Source organism: Papaver somniferum, chromosome 4 (genome assembly GCF_003573695.1).
Source record: "Papaver somniferum cultivar HN1 chromosome 4, ASM357369v1, whole genome shotgun sequence".
Classification (NCBI taxonomy): domain Eukaryota; kingdom Viridiplantae; phylum Streptophyta; class Magnoliopsida; order Ranunculales; family Papaveraceae; genus Papaver; species Papaver somniferum.
The window spans coordinates 35,635,871-35,652,182 of NC_039361.1; the positions used below are offsets into that span (position 1 = coordinate 35,635,871).

A 16,312-nucleotide genomic window follows, 5' to 3' on the forward strand; every position below is an offset into this window, starting at 1 on the left:
ATAATTATTTACTGGTTAGAGTTACTTAAATCTTTTGATAATTGAGTACTCCAGATTGTGCCAGAAAAACAAATGTAGTTGCGGATATATTAGCAAAATATGCTAAAATTTAGTCAAAACTGTGTATTCTAGTCAAAGTCTACCAAACTAGTTACAATATCTAATACCAGATAAGCTTTACGTAAACTTCTGATTTCAGTAGTAAATTTTATTTCCTAAAATTTTATTTTGAAGCAAATAGATTCCAGTGGTATTGCTAGTTTTTTTCCTTTTTTTTTCTTTTTCCCAATGGTATTGCCGATTTTCTCCTTTTTTTTCTCTCGATCGGTGAGAAAAATGAAAATTAGTTCTCTTTTCTTTTCTTGGTCGGTAAAAATACTGGGGAAATCCAACGGTATTGACGGTTTCCTCCGTTATTTTCTTTCGGCGATGAAAAATATTAAAATTGGGGGCAATCCGAAACGGGAAAGAATTAAACTCGGGACCTTATACCAGAGGACAGCCTTTTGGCGTCCAAGACAACTGCGCACTAATCGATTTATAGGGATGCTTGCACATTTACAATCTGTCAGCAGACATGGCCGTCTGACCGAATCATAATTTATATCCTTGATAATTCAATTGATCCTCTCATCAAGGTCTGGACTTCATTCAATGATTCATAGTCCATAAGTTCTGTTGATAATGCTGACTTCCAACCTGAACCTGACTACGATTCTTTCTTTCGTACACAATCCTGAAATTGGTCTCGTTCAAGCATAATGGGAATTCACTAATTTAGCATATCCCTTGACATTGAATTTACTAGGTGATGGATAATGAAAGGGTTAATTTGTTGTAGATAATACGATATGGTCCTAGGAATAATATATTAGGGAGAGTCTAGTCCAGTTGACTGAGTCCACTGTATGTTTGGTCCTTTTTGATAAAATATATTATATTTTGGTCTTAGAAATTATGGTTTGGTCCTAGGGTGACGTCATTGATGATGTAATTGTCACTAGGTAGTGGCAGAAATACCCTTTTGGGACCACATATATAGAAAAAATCACTATAAAATATCTCATTCTCATATTTACTTTCTCTCTCTTCTCCATTTCCAGATCTAGTTTTTTTCCTCTCCATTCTTTTTTCTTTTTCTGCCGCTGCAAGAGACGATGAAGATTTGGGTTTTTTTCTATGGTTTTGATTAGCAGAGATGACGAAGACGATTTGCAGAGATGATGAAGACGATGAATCATATAAAAATTATGAAAACGACGAAGATGAAGATGTTTTTTGATTTTTTTGCTACTGTTTTTGATGTTTTCTGTTGGTGTTGAAGATGGAGATGTTGATCTTTTGTTTTGAAGATGACCTCGTGATTGTTGTTGTTGAAGATGTGAAGACGATGAAAGTAGATGATGAACGACGGAATCTTTAGGGTTTGTTTGGTACTGCTGTTGTTGAAGACGACGAAGATGATGAAGATAATGCTTGTGTTGAAGATCAAGATGAAGACGATGAAGATGATGAAGATTTGTGTGTTTTTTCGTCGTTTTTTTAGGTTTTTATATGGAGTTCATTTCTGGAATGAACTCTGTTTTTTTTAGGTTTTATATGGAGTTCATTCCAGAAATGAACTCTGTTTTTTTTGGATTTTTATATGGAGTTCAATCCAGAAATGAACTATGTTTTTTTTTGGATTTTTATATGGAGTTCATTTCAGAAATGAATTCTGTTTTTTTTTTTGGATTTTTATATGGAGTTCATTCCAGAAATGAACTCTGTTTTTTTTGGATTTTTATATGGAGTTCATTCCAGAAATGAACTCTGTTTTTTTAGGTTTTTATATGGAGTTCATTTCTGGAATGAATTCTGTTTTTTTAGGTTTTTATATGGAGTTCATTTCTGGAATGAACTCTGGTTTATATGTTTTCTGAAAAATAAGTAGAAATTAACAAGAGTTTATTTTGACGAATGAACTGCTGCAAGAAAATAAGTAAAAAATTAACACGGAAGGGTAATTTTATCAGTTTTATATTTTTAAATTATTATGGACCAAATAGTAAAGGAGTTTTCCCAAAGGACTAAACAGACATTGGACCACCTAAAAAAGGACCAAACGACATTTTTCCCTAGTTTGTTTTTACGGCTAATTCACGCGAGTGTATATGACAAGAATTCAAGAAGTGTCATTGAACTTCCATTTTAAGGTGGAACAAGAAATTGAGTCTTTGGCATATGCCTTCTTCAGTTTCAATGGCACCACAGGAGTATAGAGACTTGCATCTATTAACGAAGCGGATGATGGAATGCAGACACAAGCCGAGTTGGGGCATTTCAACTCTTAGCCCTCCGAGAAACAATATGTTTAGATGACCTACAATCCGTCCAACTTCTTAAGATTAGGAAGTGTTCTTATACAACACAATGACAGGCCAAACTTCTAGAAGCTAGCACATCGCGAAGCTGATATCATAAGGTTTCTAATACAATTATTGGACGTGTACACATTGTGTGCCACGGCAGTGGAAACACAACCACCAGAAAAAGTCTTCAACTCACAGTCCGAGTCTTATGTTGTTGTTAAAACTTCCCTGTATTCTAGTCAGAGTTTGTTTAGATTAGGAAACATATCTTTTAGATATTATGTATTCATAACTCTCTATATATATCACATGTAAAGAACAAAAAGATATCTATTCTGAATATATTCTTCACAAAGATCTTTGAAACTTTAAGATGGTATCCTTGTAGATCCTAGGAAACATATCTTCCCTTCCGCTTCATCTCTGCCGCCGTCTCCTTTTATCCTTCATTTTTTTTCATCATGTCTGGCTCTAATCCATCTTCTCCCAACTCTCCAGTGCATGAAAACAACTCTTCCCAAAACACTGAACCTCTGCTCAATTCTTCATCTCTTCCTAGAACTCTAGACCCTTATATCATTCATCCTAGTGATAACCCTGCAACTGTGCTATCCTCTCATCTTTTACAAGGAGACAACTACGATTCATGGGTTAGGGGAATCACCAAGTCTCTGAATGCCAAGGGCAAGCTTGGTTTCGTTGATGGCTCCCTTCCTCCTCCAACAGATCCGTTGCAGTTTCAATGCTGGAAGAGATATGATGATCTCGTGGGAAGTTGGCTTCTAAACTCTTGTCAACCAGATATCAGGGCTAGCTGCCTGTATGCTGCCAACTCTCATGCTATCTGGAAAGATCTGCAAATCAGGTTTTGTGTCTCCAATGCCCCTATTCTGTTTCGTTTAAAATCTTCAATTGCTTCAATCAAACAGGAATCAATGCCTGTGTCTCTTTAATATACCAAAATAAAAACTCTTTGGGATCAATATGACTCCCTGGTTGCTTCTACGGAAGCATGTATCTGTGGTGCTGGCAAGCACATGCTTGAAAGACTCGAAAGAGAACGTGCCATGGAGTTTCTGCAAGGATTACACGACAGGTTTTCCAACCTTCGTAGTCAGATACTCACTATGGATCCCTTCCCAAGTGCACTTCGTATCTTCAATCTTGTTCAACAGGAGGAGGAACAACAGCATATAACTCATAATCCTCTGCCAACTGTTGATGTTGTTGCTCTTGCTTCGACTCGAAATTTCAGTCCAGCTCTCGTCCGCCATCCAATCAGAACAAGCGTCAGCGTCCCTTTTGTGACTATTGTAACAGACTAGGCCATGTTCGAGACAAGTGCTACAGGCTCCATGGTTTTCCCCCTGCCAACAGTTCTCCACAGCAGCCTTTGGCTAATGCAAATCTGCACATGACTGCTGCTGCTGCAGCTCTGTCAACTGACACATCTGCTGCACCACACGCTTTTCCCTCCCTGTCTTCTGATCAGTATGCTCGCCTTTTGGCCTTGATCAACCTTGCACCAGACTCTGCACAACCTGATGCTCGTGCCAATTTTGCAGGTAACATTCTATCCACCTCCATTGTTGACCCATGGTTTGTGGACAGTGGTGCAACGCACTACATCTGCAACTCACTTCATTACTTTACATCTTACATACCTGTTCAATCATCCATTCTCATGCAACTCCCGGATGGCTCATTCTCCGTGGTTAAGCATATTGGCGAGGTTGTTTTTTCGCCTACACTAAAACTGTCGAATGTACATCACATTCCTAATTTTAAGTTCAATCTCATCTCTGTGAGTCAATTAACTCGCCAAACTAATTGCATTAATTATTTCTTCGAACATGTTTGTTTCTTTCAGGACCGTGTAACGAAAGCAGTGATTGGTCGGGCTGATTTTATCTCTGGCTTGTATCATCTTCAAGCCCATCCGCACAAGTCATTCAATAGAGTCTTATGTAATAAAACAACTGCCGACGTTTGGCACTGCAGACTAGGTCATCCTAGTTTTAATCGTTTTAAATTTCTTTGTCGTACTTTTGATTACATTAAATCTAGTTCTACTCCCTTTTGTGATGTCTGTCCATTGGCTAAACAAAGCCGTTTGTCTTTTAATAAAAATTCAGTGTCTTCAAAACGCTGTTTTGAACTTATTCATTGTGATATCTGGGGTCCATTTATGACACCTTCACTCACTGGTACAAAGTATTTTTTTAACAATAGTCGATGACTATTCCCGTTGTACGTGGGTTTATCTCATGCACATCAAGAGTGAAACTTTTAAATTTCTCAAATATTTTTTTAATTTTGTTATCACCCAATATTCTCACAAAATAGATACAATATCAACTGGTAATTCCATTCCATTTCTTTCCATATTGCAAAGAGTACAATCTGATAATGGTTCTGAGTTTTTATCTCAAGACATGCAATCCTGGTTCAAATCCCATGGAATCCATCACCAACGAAGTTGTGTTTCCACCCCTCAACAAAATGGTGTTGTGGAACGCAAACATCGTCATCTTCTCAGCGTAGGTTGTGCTCTTCGTTTTCAATCTCATTTACCACTTACTTATTGGGGAGAATGTTTACTCACGGCATGTTATCTTATTAATAAAATGCCAACTCCTATTTTGAAACATAAAACTCCACATGAAGTTCTTCTTGGTACTGTCCCTAATTATCGTCATCTCCGTGTTTTTGGTTGTCTCTGTTATGCTAGAAACACAAAGATTCATTCTAAATTTGACCCGCGGGCTAAGACTGGTGTTTTTTTAGGATATCCTCATAACCACAAGGGTTACATCATTTTGGATATTTCCACAAAAACAACTTTTGTATCTAGAGATGCTGTTTTTCATGAGCATTTGTTTCCCTTCAAAGATGCTAAATTCACTTCTGACACTGTGTTTCCACTCTCTACAGATACTGATTTTTTCTATGAAGACTCCATGTCTGTTTCTCCTTCAAATTCTGTCATTGATATTCATTCACCTAATTTACCTTCTTTGCAAGTTGCTGACTCGACTTCTCTCACACACATTCTGGATGATCATACTTCTCATACAACTGGACCTCCTCTTGAATCTACTTCTTCGGACATCTCTTCTCCTGAAGTGACTTCTACCATCGATACTAATTTACGCAGGTCAACTAGAACACATACTCGTCCATCTCACCTGAAAGATTATGTTTGTTCTGTTTCTAAAGGTATGTCTAATTCTCTGTATCCTCTCACAAATTACATTTCTTTTGATAAATTTACTCCGCAACATCGTGCCTTTCTATCTTCGGTTATTTCTAATGATGAACCACGCTCTTTTACGGAAGCCATTAAACATCCAGAATGGCGTGATGCCATCGTCAAAGAGCATACTGCTTTACTTAATAATGATACCTTTACTATGACCACTCTTCCACCTGGAAAATATGCTATTGGCTGTAAATGGGTATTCAAGATTAAATATAAGTCGAATGGTGATATTGATCGTCGTAAGGCGCGTCTCGTTGCCAAAGGATACACACAACAGGAAGGTATCGACTATCATGACACTTTTGCTCCTGTTGCTAAATTAGTTACTGTTCGTGTTTTATTATCTGTTGCTTCCATTTTCAATTGGCCTCTCCCTCAACTCTATGTCAATAATGCTTTTTTACAAGGGGATCTTCATGAGGAAATATATATGAAACTTCCCATGGTTTTCAAACAAAGGGTGATACTCGTGTTTATAAACTAAATAAATCTCTATACGGTCTTAAGCAAGCGTCTCGTCAATGGTTTGCTAAATTTTCTAATGCTTTACGGGAGGAAGGATTTATCCAGTCTCGTGCTGATTATTCACTTTTTATTTTTCATTCCGACGCCATCTCTATTTATCTTTTGGTTTATGTCGACGATATCATTATTACAGGAAATAATCATTTGGCTATCCAGCAGCTCATACAAAAACTCGAAGCCAAATTTTCACTCAAAAATCTAGGGCGTTTGCAATATTTTCTGGGCATTGAAGTTTCTCGTTCTCCAAATAGCATTTTTTTTGGACAACGTAAATATATTCTAGACATTATTCAGGATTCTGGTCTTTTAGGTGCTAAACCTGCAGCCTCTCCTATGGAGCAACACCTAAAATTATTACCAAACTCAGGTGATCCTCTCTCTGATCCAAGTATCTATCGTCGCTTAATTGGTCGTCTTCTATATCTTCAGGTTACTCGTCCTGATATTACTTATTCTGTGAATTATTTAAGTCAGTTCTTGCAACATCCTTGTTCTGGTCACCTGGATGCTGCTTATCGCGTTGTTCGTTACCTAAAAGGTACGGTTGCTCACGGCATTTTTCTTTCTGCTACTAGCTCACTTTCTCTTGCTGGTTACACTGATTCGGATTGGGCAGGTTGTCCAATCACTCGTCGCTCTACAGAGGGTTATTTCATTATGTTGGGTACTAGTCCTCTTTCTTGGAAATCCAAGAAACAACCCACTATTTCCCTTTCTTCTGCTGAGGCATAATATAGAGCTCTAGCTAGGGTAACTTCTGAGTTACAATGGTTAAATTATTTATTCACTGATCTTCGTGTCAATATTCCGAAGCCAATTCCAGTCTATTGTGACAATCAGGCTGCTATTCACATCTCTGAAAATCCGGTATTTCATGAACGGACTAAACATATTGAAATCGATTGTTATTTTGTTCGCGAAAAAGTCATCTCTGGACTTATCAAACCAACTCACATTCCTTCTGCAGCCCAATTAGCCGATCTCTTTACTAAACCGCTTGGTGTGGATCATTTTAGACATCTTGTCAGCAAGTTGGGCGTTCGGCCTCACGACCCTCCCGCTCCAACTTGAGGGGGGGTATTGGACGTGTACACATTGTGTGCCACAGCAGTGGCAACACAACCACCAGAACAAGTCTTCAACTCACAGTCCGAGTCTTATGTTGTTGTTAAAACTTCCCTGTATTCTAGTCAGAGTTTGTTTAGATTAGGAAACATATCTTTTAGATATTCTGTATTCATAACTCTCTATATATATCACATGTAAAGAACAAAAAAATATCTATTCTGAATATATTCTTCACAGAGATCTTTGAAACTTTAAGAACAATGAAACAATCTTATCCTTGTTGCCGAAATTAACAACCCTACTGGATCATTTTTTATGTTTTTTAAGCAACACTGCTAGATTATTACACGGGTACGCTGTAACTAATACTAAGCATCTTAATCTCATATATAACCCATGAATTGGGTGGTACATGTTGACGTCCTTTAGAACCATACCTGAGATAAAAACATCAACATAGATAACCATAAGATTTCAAATTTTTGTGAGCAGATAATGACGATAACTAGCCTTGGAATGTCGGATATGATTTAAGAAAAATGAAAATGCATACGCCAATAATGGTGGAATCGTGATCCTTCTTTTATCACCAACGCGCATACCTGAGAACCAAGGAACGAAAATAAGAATATCTTAAGCTTTTTTGCCTATCAGTCGAAATAAAAGTTGTTTAACCGTTGAAATGAAGATATTCTGCTAAGCACTGCCAATAAAGATACCATTAATCCCAATTTCCCATCCGGCGATAACTTCACCAGCTCCTGAAACCCAAACATGGATCCGTTGGAAGATTAAATAGAGAACATTTAGCATCATACATGTGAAGTTAAGATTAGATGCAATAAATTAATATTAAGTACCTAATCTGAAATAAAAAGGTGCGTTCGAAATTATTGATTCAAATATATAGCCATTGGACTTCAATTGTCCAATGCAGGATACTGACACCTGAAACAAAGTTATTCCGATCAATTGAATTTTTAGACTTTATAGATATGTACAGGAAGGGACATAAAGTGAGCTGCACCTTAGATCCCGGAATAGCTATCATGGTGCTAGGATGTTGGCCCTTTTCTAAATCCGCAATGATTAAACCGCTGGCCAGAGTTCGTATGTTGCCATTTATTTCAGCTTCATCAAACTCACTCTGATCATTAATCCTAATTTCTCCATGAGTACTCCTGGCAAGATAGAAACCAGAGAGATGCACATTGGTTGTTGTAGGACCGATGACTTCAAAAACAACATCCTCGTCCTCCTTGAATTCAACATCCATGGAGCAAGATTCTTTTGTACGAGGTCTCAACGAGCACAAAAGAATTGGACTCATGTTTCCTACTTTACATTGAACAACACTCCTCCCTTCGGAAAGACCTATACCTAATGTTGCCTACGACAATCCAAGTGAGACACTGAGATTAATTAACCAATAATGGAGGCATAGCTTCTCCGAACAATCTTATTCAAGTATATATTCTATATATGAACGGGAAACAAACCTTAGAAATGCGCAACCTTCCTCGCGATTTTTCATAGACGTAGGTGATGGGTTCTCCAGCAACTAATTCAATTCCTGAGATAACAGCAAACAAAAAACCATATTGTCATTAATACTTTCAAAAAATTTAAAAATCACCCAGAAAGGAAAAATTCTCAAATACAAAACTCTAGAACAATGAAACTAACCCCAGAAAGCCATTTGTTCACCTAGCAACAACTCTATTCTAAAATTTTTGCTAGAATGCAGAAAGATGTTGGGAGGCAGCTTGAGCAACACATACAGCGATCCAAATGTGCTTATAGACCATTTCCAGGTTTTTTTTGTTTTGTTTTGTCTTGAAGCATACATTTTGCAGGTTTCTATATACAATGACATAATTTAGGTGCAATTAGAAAGCTGCTGGGCCCTGGGGAGACTGTTCGATGAAACATATACTAATTGAGAAGAAAAAAGATCTTGCATTTTTCTTAATTTACTCTTTTTTAGATAGTTTTGGATGCTGCTGCCACTTCTTTTTCTGGCGCATTTTATATTTCCACTTAATTTTTTTTTTCTTCCATACTGCATGATTGTTCTTCTTCTTATTTTAATCTTGCCGACTACTCAATCCCTAAGCTCGAATCTGGCCAATGAACCACATCACTCTAAAAATCCTACTGCATGCTTTTTCATTTAATATTCGTCAATAATTTGCTTTCCTTTCTCCTTTTTGTTTTCTGACAAAGATCAGCAAGGGCCCGAGACAGTAAACCAGAAAAAACAAAAATAGGAAAAAAACAACTTACTGTAGCTCTTTTGTCATGATCCTCACTCATTATCGATCAACAAGATCTGCCTACAGTTTGTTGCGTAGCTCTTTTCGTCATGAACAGTAAGAAATCTGCCAACAGAATCTATAGATTGGAGTACCGCCAATTCATCAAGTACCATGTATACTGACAACAAACATGAGTGTACTCGTATGATCATATCCGGAATCAGAGTCATACATGCCCGTACAGAATGCTACTTTATACAGCAATTTAACATGAATGGACGTACGGCTTCATAATTTCAATGCGACAGTTAGGCTCACTGCTTACTGTGGAGCTGTGGTACGTACAAGCTGTGGTAATAATTAAGCTGCCATGGTTTTCTCAACGTGCTCTTGATAGACTTTGATGTCAACGTGCAATTCCGGTCATACATTCCTACGGACACCTTTACTTTCAATGGACATACATATACTATCAAACTGTTTATGATTTTACCATCGTAACAGAGATGAGTTAATATTAACATTTGTGCCTTGTTGCACTTAGTTTAGACTTTACAGTTTACACCTTATATTGAGTTGGCCTCTCCAATTATCATGATCCATGTCAGTGTCTCTGTCACTTGTCTAGTGTGTTGTTTTTTTTTGGCCACCACCTCCGACCCTTTACCTTAGGAGGAGGGTTGTGGGAATCCCATTAACATTTTCGAAGAATTGTCTTTTAGTTCGTACAGTCGGTGTATATTGTTTCTTGATGTTGTTTGGCACTCGTCGTTGAACCGACGAAACAATGAACAAGGTCTGGTTGGTGTAGTTGGTTATCACGTTAGTCTCACACACTAAAGGTCCCCAGTTCGAACCTGGGATCAGACATGCATTTTGTTTTTGGTTTGTAAAAACCAACTAAATGCTTTGTATAAGTTCTGTTACAAACTGTTTGTAAAATGCATAATCATTTTTCCACACAAACTATTGACAACATTTTTAGAAATTATATTTTCTGCAATACAATCTTTCTCTTCCATTCAAAAACAACATTCCTAGAAATTACTTTACAGACAGAGATGGAACTTGGGGTGGCTTTATGGATATCACTTTTAAAGGAAGATTTTGTACCCTATTTTGGATTCAAATCCGTATGAAAATTTTAACAGTGGATGTGAATAATATGAGCAATAGCACAAGAATAATTTTAGTCCACTTCAACATTGGATCCTTGCTCGTCGCTGAACAGTGGGGGTACACTGTTACTCATAGAAAGCAACTTAATAGTATATTCAACCCATGACTCCGGTGGTACATTTTTGCGTCCTTGAGGACCATACCTGAAATAAAAACAAGAGGATCAGAATACATGCAAAGTATACACATTGCCCTTAGAATGTTGTTATGATTTAGAATAAACGTGATCGGAATACATACGCCATAGATGGTGGAATTGTGATCTTTCTTTTATCACCAACACGCATACCAGTAATGCCGATTTCCAATCCTGCAATAACTGCATCTGTGCCTGAAACCCCCGATATGATCCCATTAGATGTTGAAATAGACAGCATTTAAAACTATACATGTGAAACTTTAATTTGCTGAACTAAATTAATACCTAATCTGAAATAGAAAGGTGAGCTGGAGTTTCTTGACTCAAATATATAGCCGGTGAACTTCAATTTTCCAACGTACGATACCGACACCTGCAACATAAAATTGACTCTAATCAGTCAAAGTTCAAACAATAATTCCATTTTCATCAAAAAAAAAAAAAAAAAAAACAGAAACCAGCAGAGTTAAAGATTGTCTGTTCAGTTGTACCATAGATCCAGGACTAGCAATCATGGTGCTAGAATGTTGGCTTTTTTCTAAATCCTCAATGATTAAACCGCTGGGAAATGTTTTTACACGTCCATTTACTCCGGCTTCATCATCTTCAGCCTTCTTCACTTCGTTCGAATCACTGTGATCATTGTCCAGGAGCATATACTTAGAAACAAGAAAAGTTTTCAACACTCGTGCACCGGAATAGCTTTAGTTACTAAAAACTTCTTACCTTTGTCCATCAGCATTATTGGTAAGATAAAAACCGGCAAGATGCACACTGGTTGTTGTAGGACCTATAGCTTCAAAAATAACTTTCTCTTCCTCCTTGAATTCAATATCAACAGAACATGTTTCGTTGTTGTAAGGCCTCAATGAGCACAAAAGAATCGGACTCTTGTCTCCTATTTTACACTGAACTACACTCCTCCCTTCGGCAAGACCTACACCTAGTGTTGCCTGCAACAATCAAATGGAGACTCAGTATATATACATTACAAAAGAAAACAAACCACAGCAACATAGTACGAATTAGAAGCAAACCTTGCATATGCGTAACCTTCCTTGCGATTTTTTGAAGACGTGGGTAACAGGTTCTCCAGCAAGTAATTCAGTTCCTGAGAGTAATAACAAAAACCAAAATCAAGAAACGGAATTTTGATATGTTAAAAAGTCAGAGTTTAGGATGATAAAACTAACCCCAGAAAGCCATTTCTTCGATGTTAGACCGTACGTAGAAGAAGAATGTAGGGTGAGTAGAGCCAGAGAATGCTTCATTACATAGAAGAGTGTGTTTATAGACTCGTTTTAAGGTGCCGATAGATAATCCAAATAGCAATAATGTTGGTAGGTGCAATTAAAAGGTTGCTGGTGCGACTATTGAAGATCACAAAATAATAATTGAGAAGAAAAGAAGATTTTCTTTTTGGGTCCTTGGAATTTTTTGTTATTCTTTTTATTCTTGAACTTGATTATTTCGCCTTTCTTTTTCCCTTGGAAGGATCAAATTTTCCCAAGGACAACATGTCAAGTCCAATCTTTATGACCTGTGTTATTTTATGGCTACTGGCTAGCCTATTTTATATTAAAATTTCCAGTTCAGCAGCCAGCTAGAGTGCCTTATATGTCCACGTCTACTTGTCGACGAAAAGCAACTATTGATGATCCTTATTCATATGCACGTTTGCTAGCCAACGACAAGAAAAACCTACAGCAGATTTATTTTTCCAGCTGCATAAACTGTGCAGCGGTGGGATCTCTTCCTTTCAAGAGTTGATTGATTCTAGACAGTAATCACTCTCCTTTTTATCACTTTTACCATCTAAATAACTGTTGCCCATTACCACCATCTCAAAAGTGAAATTGTGGTAAATTTGGGCTGCCATCTCAAAAGTGAAATTGTGGTAAATTTGGGTTGCATGTAAATTGTTACCACTGTATGGCACCGCAAACGATATGGGCTTCCTCGCTACAAAATGTTCTTATAAAAATTTGTCATGCATAAGCTAATGTGCGATAGGACATTTGACTTCAGATCCCAGATACCAGCACCTGGTTACTTCACCGGTCTTCAATTTCCTCATGGAGATGCTCCAATGGGCTCATTCAAACACAGGTTGCCAGTGTCTATACTCAAAAGGCTCTATAATGTATGATTAAGATGCACACAACTTTTATCGGAGTACACTTTTCGATGTGCACGTCCATTTTCCTCATTTTGAATCTGATAAACAACATGAGAAGTTGAGCTTGCGAATCTCTGGTATCCTAAGGTTTCAATTATTAATACACTCATTTTGAAGATCACAATATAAGTAAAGAAGATTTTCGTCTTGGATCCTCCGGGTTCTCTCTACTATTTTTTTACTATTGAACTTTTTTTTTTGTTTTCTTTCTTTGTTCTTTTTGAGGATCAAACTTGGCCAACAGACCACTAAACTTTAAGCCAACCTTTATAATCTCTACCATTTTATTCTAAAATAGTCAGCTCAGCAATTATTGTACCTTATATGTCCATGTCTGCTTCTGCTGGCAACTATTGGTAAATGGTAATTGTTCAATATGCAGGTAATTTGCTTGCCAGCGACAAGAAAAAGAAAAACCTACAGTAGATTTGTTTCCCCAGCTGCATAATCCAAAGATGCATCACTATCACCTAAATAGCTGTTAACCACAACAAATTGGAAAGCTTTAATGGGCTTAATCATTCCATAGCCGAACATAGTTAGTATAACCTTTTACGATCATAACAAGTAGAGCTCGCAAAACTAAATACGGTTTCTATTACGATCATAACAAGTAGAGCTCGCAAAACTAAATACGGTTTCTATCAAACTGCAGCAAAGATTGCACAAGCTGTTATTTGCAAACAAGTATTAACAATGTTGCTACTTCAAATTCAAGCCCAGGGGCCAGGACACAGTTAACCAAAATAACTTCCGTAATAGTTATATTACTTGCACAGTAAACAGTAGGCCTTAAACCAATCTAGCATTACCGTAGAATTTTAAGCATCTCAATCTCAAATATAAACTCCGAGTGGTACATTTTCACGTCCTTTAGACCCATACCTGAAATAGGGAACATGAACATAAACATATATGAGGAAAACAAAAAGGGATATGTTCTGCTTTCCGTTAAAAAATAATGTTATCCACAGTGTTAGTTTGTGATTGTGAAATATAACAGTTGAATATAGCAATACATACGCCAAAGATGGTGGAATTGTGAGCCTTCTTTTGTCCCCAATGCGCATACCTGATGGTTAACAGAAACAATTGTTTTTACTTTACTTTCTCAATCAATTGAAGTAAGAAAATTTGTTCAGCCGATGGATATACCATTTATCCCAATATCCCAACCCTTGATAACTTCTCCTGCCCCTGAAACCCGAAATATGGATCGATTAGGAGTTAAAACAAAGAGCATATAGCATCATATGTGAAGTTTGAATTGGGTGCAATAGATGAATACCTAATTTGAACAAAAATGGTGGTTTGGAGAAACTTGAATCAAAAACTAAGCCATTGGACTTCAATTGTCCAACATAAGATATCAACACCTGCAGGCGGATAAAGTTATTAAAGTCCATTGATCCTTAAGAGTTCAAGCATTCCATTTTCACACAAGTGGACTACAAATTCAAACGAAAAAAGTTATTAAGGTTACATATACACATGGAGAGAGAGATGTACCGTAGATCCAGGAGTAGCCAGTATGCTGACACGTTCTGGATTCATTACCAAGTCTTCAATAACCAAACCATTAGAAAATTTTCGTACACGTCCATTAACTGCAGCTCCATTGTCTACAGTCTTTTTCATATTGTTTAACTCACAATGATCACTTTTCAGCGATACATAATTAGCAACGAGAAACAAAATTAAACAATCAAATGGTAATGACATTTTCTTTTTGCGAAACAACAATTCTACCGTAGTTGAGTCCCCTAAATATCTCCTGATATGAATTTGTGCTGAGATATCAAAGTCTTAGGGGGGGTCAAGAGGTGACTTGTTTCCGAGGCCACATAATTCTTAAGTGAGAGGAATTACCAAGTACTTAGTACTTATGGGGTTCCACCTCCCAAGTCCCAATTATGCATCTGCAGACACCGTGGGTTACTAATGGACCTCAGGAAACAACATATATACTCTGAACCAAAACCAATTCAATTCAAGTACCAAGTATGCAAGATATATACAAACAACGAGTGTCTAAACTGTGGAAGAACTAACCACCATTCGTAGGGATTAGCTTGCACAATAAATACACAATTGAAATAAGTTGACCTTTAGTTGTTTTTCAGTTGCTTTGAAACTCATCTAATTTAGGTTATACGAAATGCAACTGCAGAATCTGGAAATTTCTTACCTTTCTCCATTGTCCCCATAATGACTATTGCCAACATAAAAGCCAACAAGATGCACACTGGTCGTGGCAGGACCAATAACTTCAAAAACAACATCCTCATTCTCAATAAATTCAACATCAATCGAACACGAATCTTTAACACGAGGCCGCAGCGAGCACAAAAGTATTGGGTATTTATCTCCTACTTTACATTTAACAACACTCCTCTCTTCTGAATGATCATCAATACCTAATGTTGCCTGCAACAGTTAAACAGAAATTAGAATCGAATTAATCAATCCAATCTTATTACGGTTTCCATGTGAATTGGATATTACAAGGATTTTAAAGACGAACCTTAGAAATGCGTCATCTTCCTCGCGATTTATCATAGACAAGGGTGTAAGGTTTTTCTGGCACTAATTCAATTCCTGATAAAAGAACAAACAAAAGATTATTAAAGAAAAAATAATAATCCAAAAATTTATTTCAAGAGTTTACAAAATTTTACTAGAAAATTAAGGAAACGAGAATTCTGAAATAAGAGAGTAAAACATTCGGAGATCAGAAAACTAACCCCAAAAAGCCATTAACTTCTGCTACAGAACAAAACTATTTGAAAGAGTAAAGTAGAATATAATATCAGTTTATACCGTAGAAGAAGTTTACAGCTGTTCCCGTCTTAAACCCTTCCAAAAGTTACTTTAAATGGTAAGATCTTGTAGATTTTTTGGTCGTTCACAAGAATTTTGTCTTCTTTGAAAATAAATATATTTATTTCCTTTAATTAAAACGTGTCATTTTTAGGGTGACCCAAAAAGAATTAAGAGCTGACACAAAAAGATAAAAAATGTCACCCAAACGTAAAACGCAGTCATTCCTTATTTTTCGTTTTTTTAATGGCCAAACTACCATTTACAATCGGTTGATAACTTCACAATCGGGAAGTTAATCCATAATCGGGAGTCAATTTAGTTTATATAACTTCTAAATATCTATTTTACAAAAACAAATGGTTTTGGAACTATCTGACGGCTGTAAATAAGCCTTTGTAAGCCATCAACGGCTCTCACTGCTCTAAAAACACAGGAAAATTGAGGACATAAATCGCGACTGAAATTTTTTCCCTATTTTACGCCCTAATCCAACGACCCTAATTCTAGTTACACATATTTATGGGTTTT

General features: G+C 36.9%; 3 protein-coding genes and 1 non-coding gene across 7 annotated transcripts; 1 reads left to right on the top strand and 3 right to left on the bottom strand.

Moving 5' to 3' along the window:
* Positions 1-7,549: 7,549 nt before the first annotated feature.
* LOC113272332 (peptidyl-prolyl cis-trans isomerase FKBP15-3-like) lies at positions 7,550-8,536 on the bottom strand. Its single transcript, XM_026522183.1, has 5 exons — positions 8,234-8,536; positions 8,067-8,154; positions 7,926-7,967; positions 7,760-7,808; positions 7,550-7,643 (listed from the first exon to the last, which is right to left on the bottom strand). Exons 1-5 carry the CDS (start codon positions 8,534-8,536, stop codon positions 7,550-7,552), a joined length of 576 nt encoding a protein of 191 aa, XP_026377968.1.
* A 1,724-nt stretch (positions 8,537-10,260) lies between these two features.
* TRNAV-CAC lies at positions 10,261-10,334 on the top strand. The gene has a single exon. It is a non-coding gene; the product is annotated as a tRNA-Val (tRNA).
* Positions 10,335-10,442: 108 nt separating this feature from the next.
* LOC113275140 (peptidyl-prolyl cis-trans isomerase FKBP53-like) lies at positions 10,443-12,222 on the bottom strand. Its single transcript, XM_026524581.1, has 7 exons — positions 11,976-12,222; positions 11,820-11,893; positions 11,509-11,735; positions 11,274-11,415; positions 11,068-11,155; positions 10,884-10,974; positions 10,443-10,786 (listed from the first exon to the last, which is right to left on the bottom strand). The coding sequence occupies exons 1-7, from the start codon at positions 11,986-11,988 to the stop codon at positions 10,654-10,656; spliced, it is 768 nt and encodes a 255-aa protein (XP_026380366.1). The 5' UTR covers positions 11,989-12,222; the 3' UTR covers positions 10,443-10,653.
* A 1,359-nt stretch (positions 12,223-13,581) lies between these two features.
* Positions 13,582-15,797, bottom strand: LOC113275141 (peptidyl-prolyl cis-trans isomerase FKBP53-like). 4 transcript variants are annotated; one of them, XM_026524583.1, is made up of 8 exons: positions 15,706-15,797; positions 15,486-15,559; positions 15,150-15,388; positions 14,471-14,568; positions 14,250-14,337; positions 14,117-14,158; positions 13,985-14,033; positions 13,582-13,846 (listed from the first exon to the last, which is right to left on the bottom strand). In XM_026524583.1, the coding sequence occupies exons 3-8, from the start codon at positions 15,265-15,267 to the stop codon at positions 13,798-13,800; spliced, it is 444 nt and encodes a 147-aa protein (XP_026380368.1). In that variant the 5' UTR covers positions 15,268-15,388; positions 15,486-15,559; positions 15,706-15,797; the 3' UTR covers positions 13,582-13,797. The 4 variants fall into 4 exon arrangements, with proteins under 4 accessions (XP_026380368.1, XP_026380367.1, XP_026380370.1 ...); XM_026524582.1 differs by having other exon boundaries at positions 14,471-14,583; XM_026524585.1 differs by having other exon boundaries at positions 14,471-14,621.
* Positions 15,798-16,312: the final 515 nt, after the last annotated feature.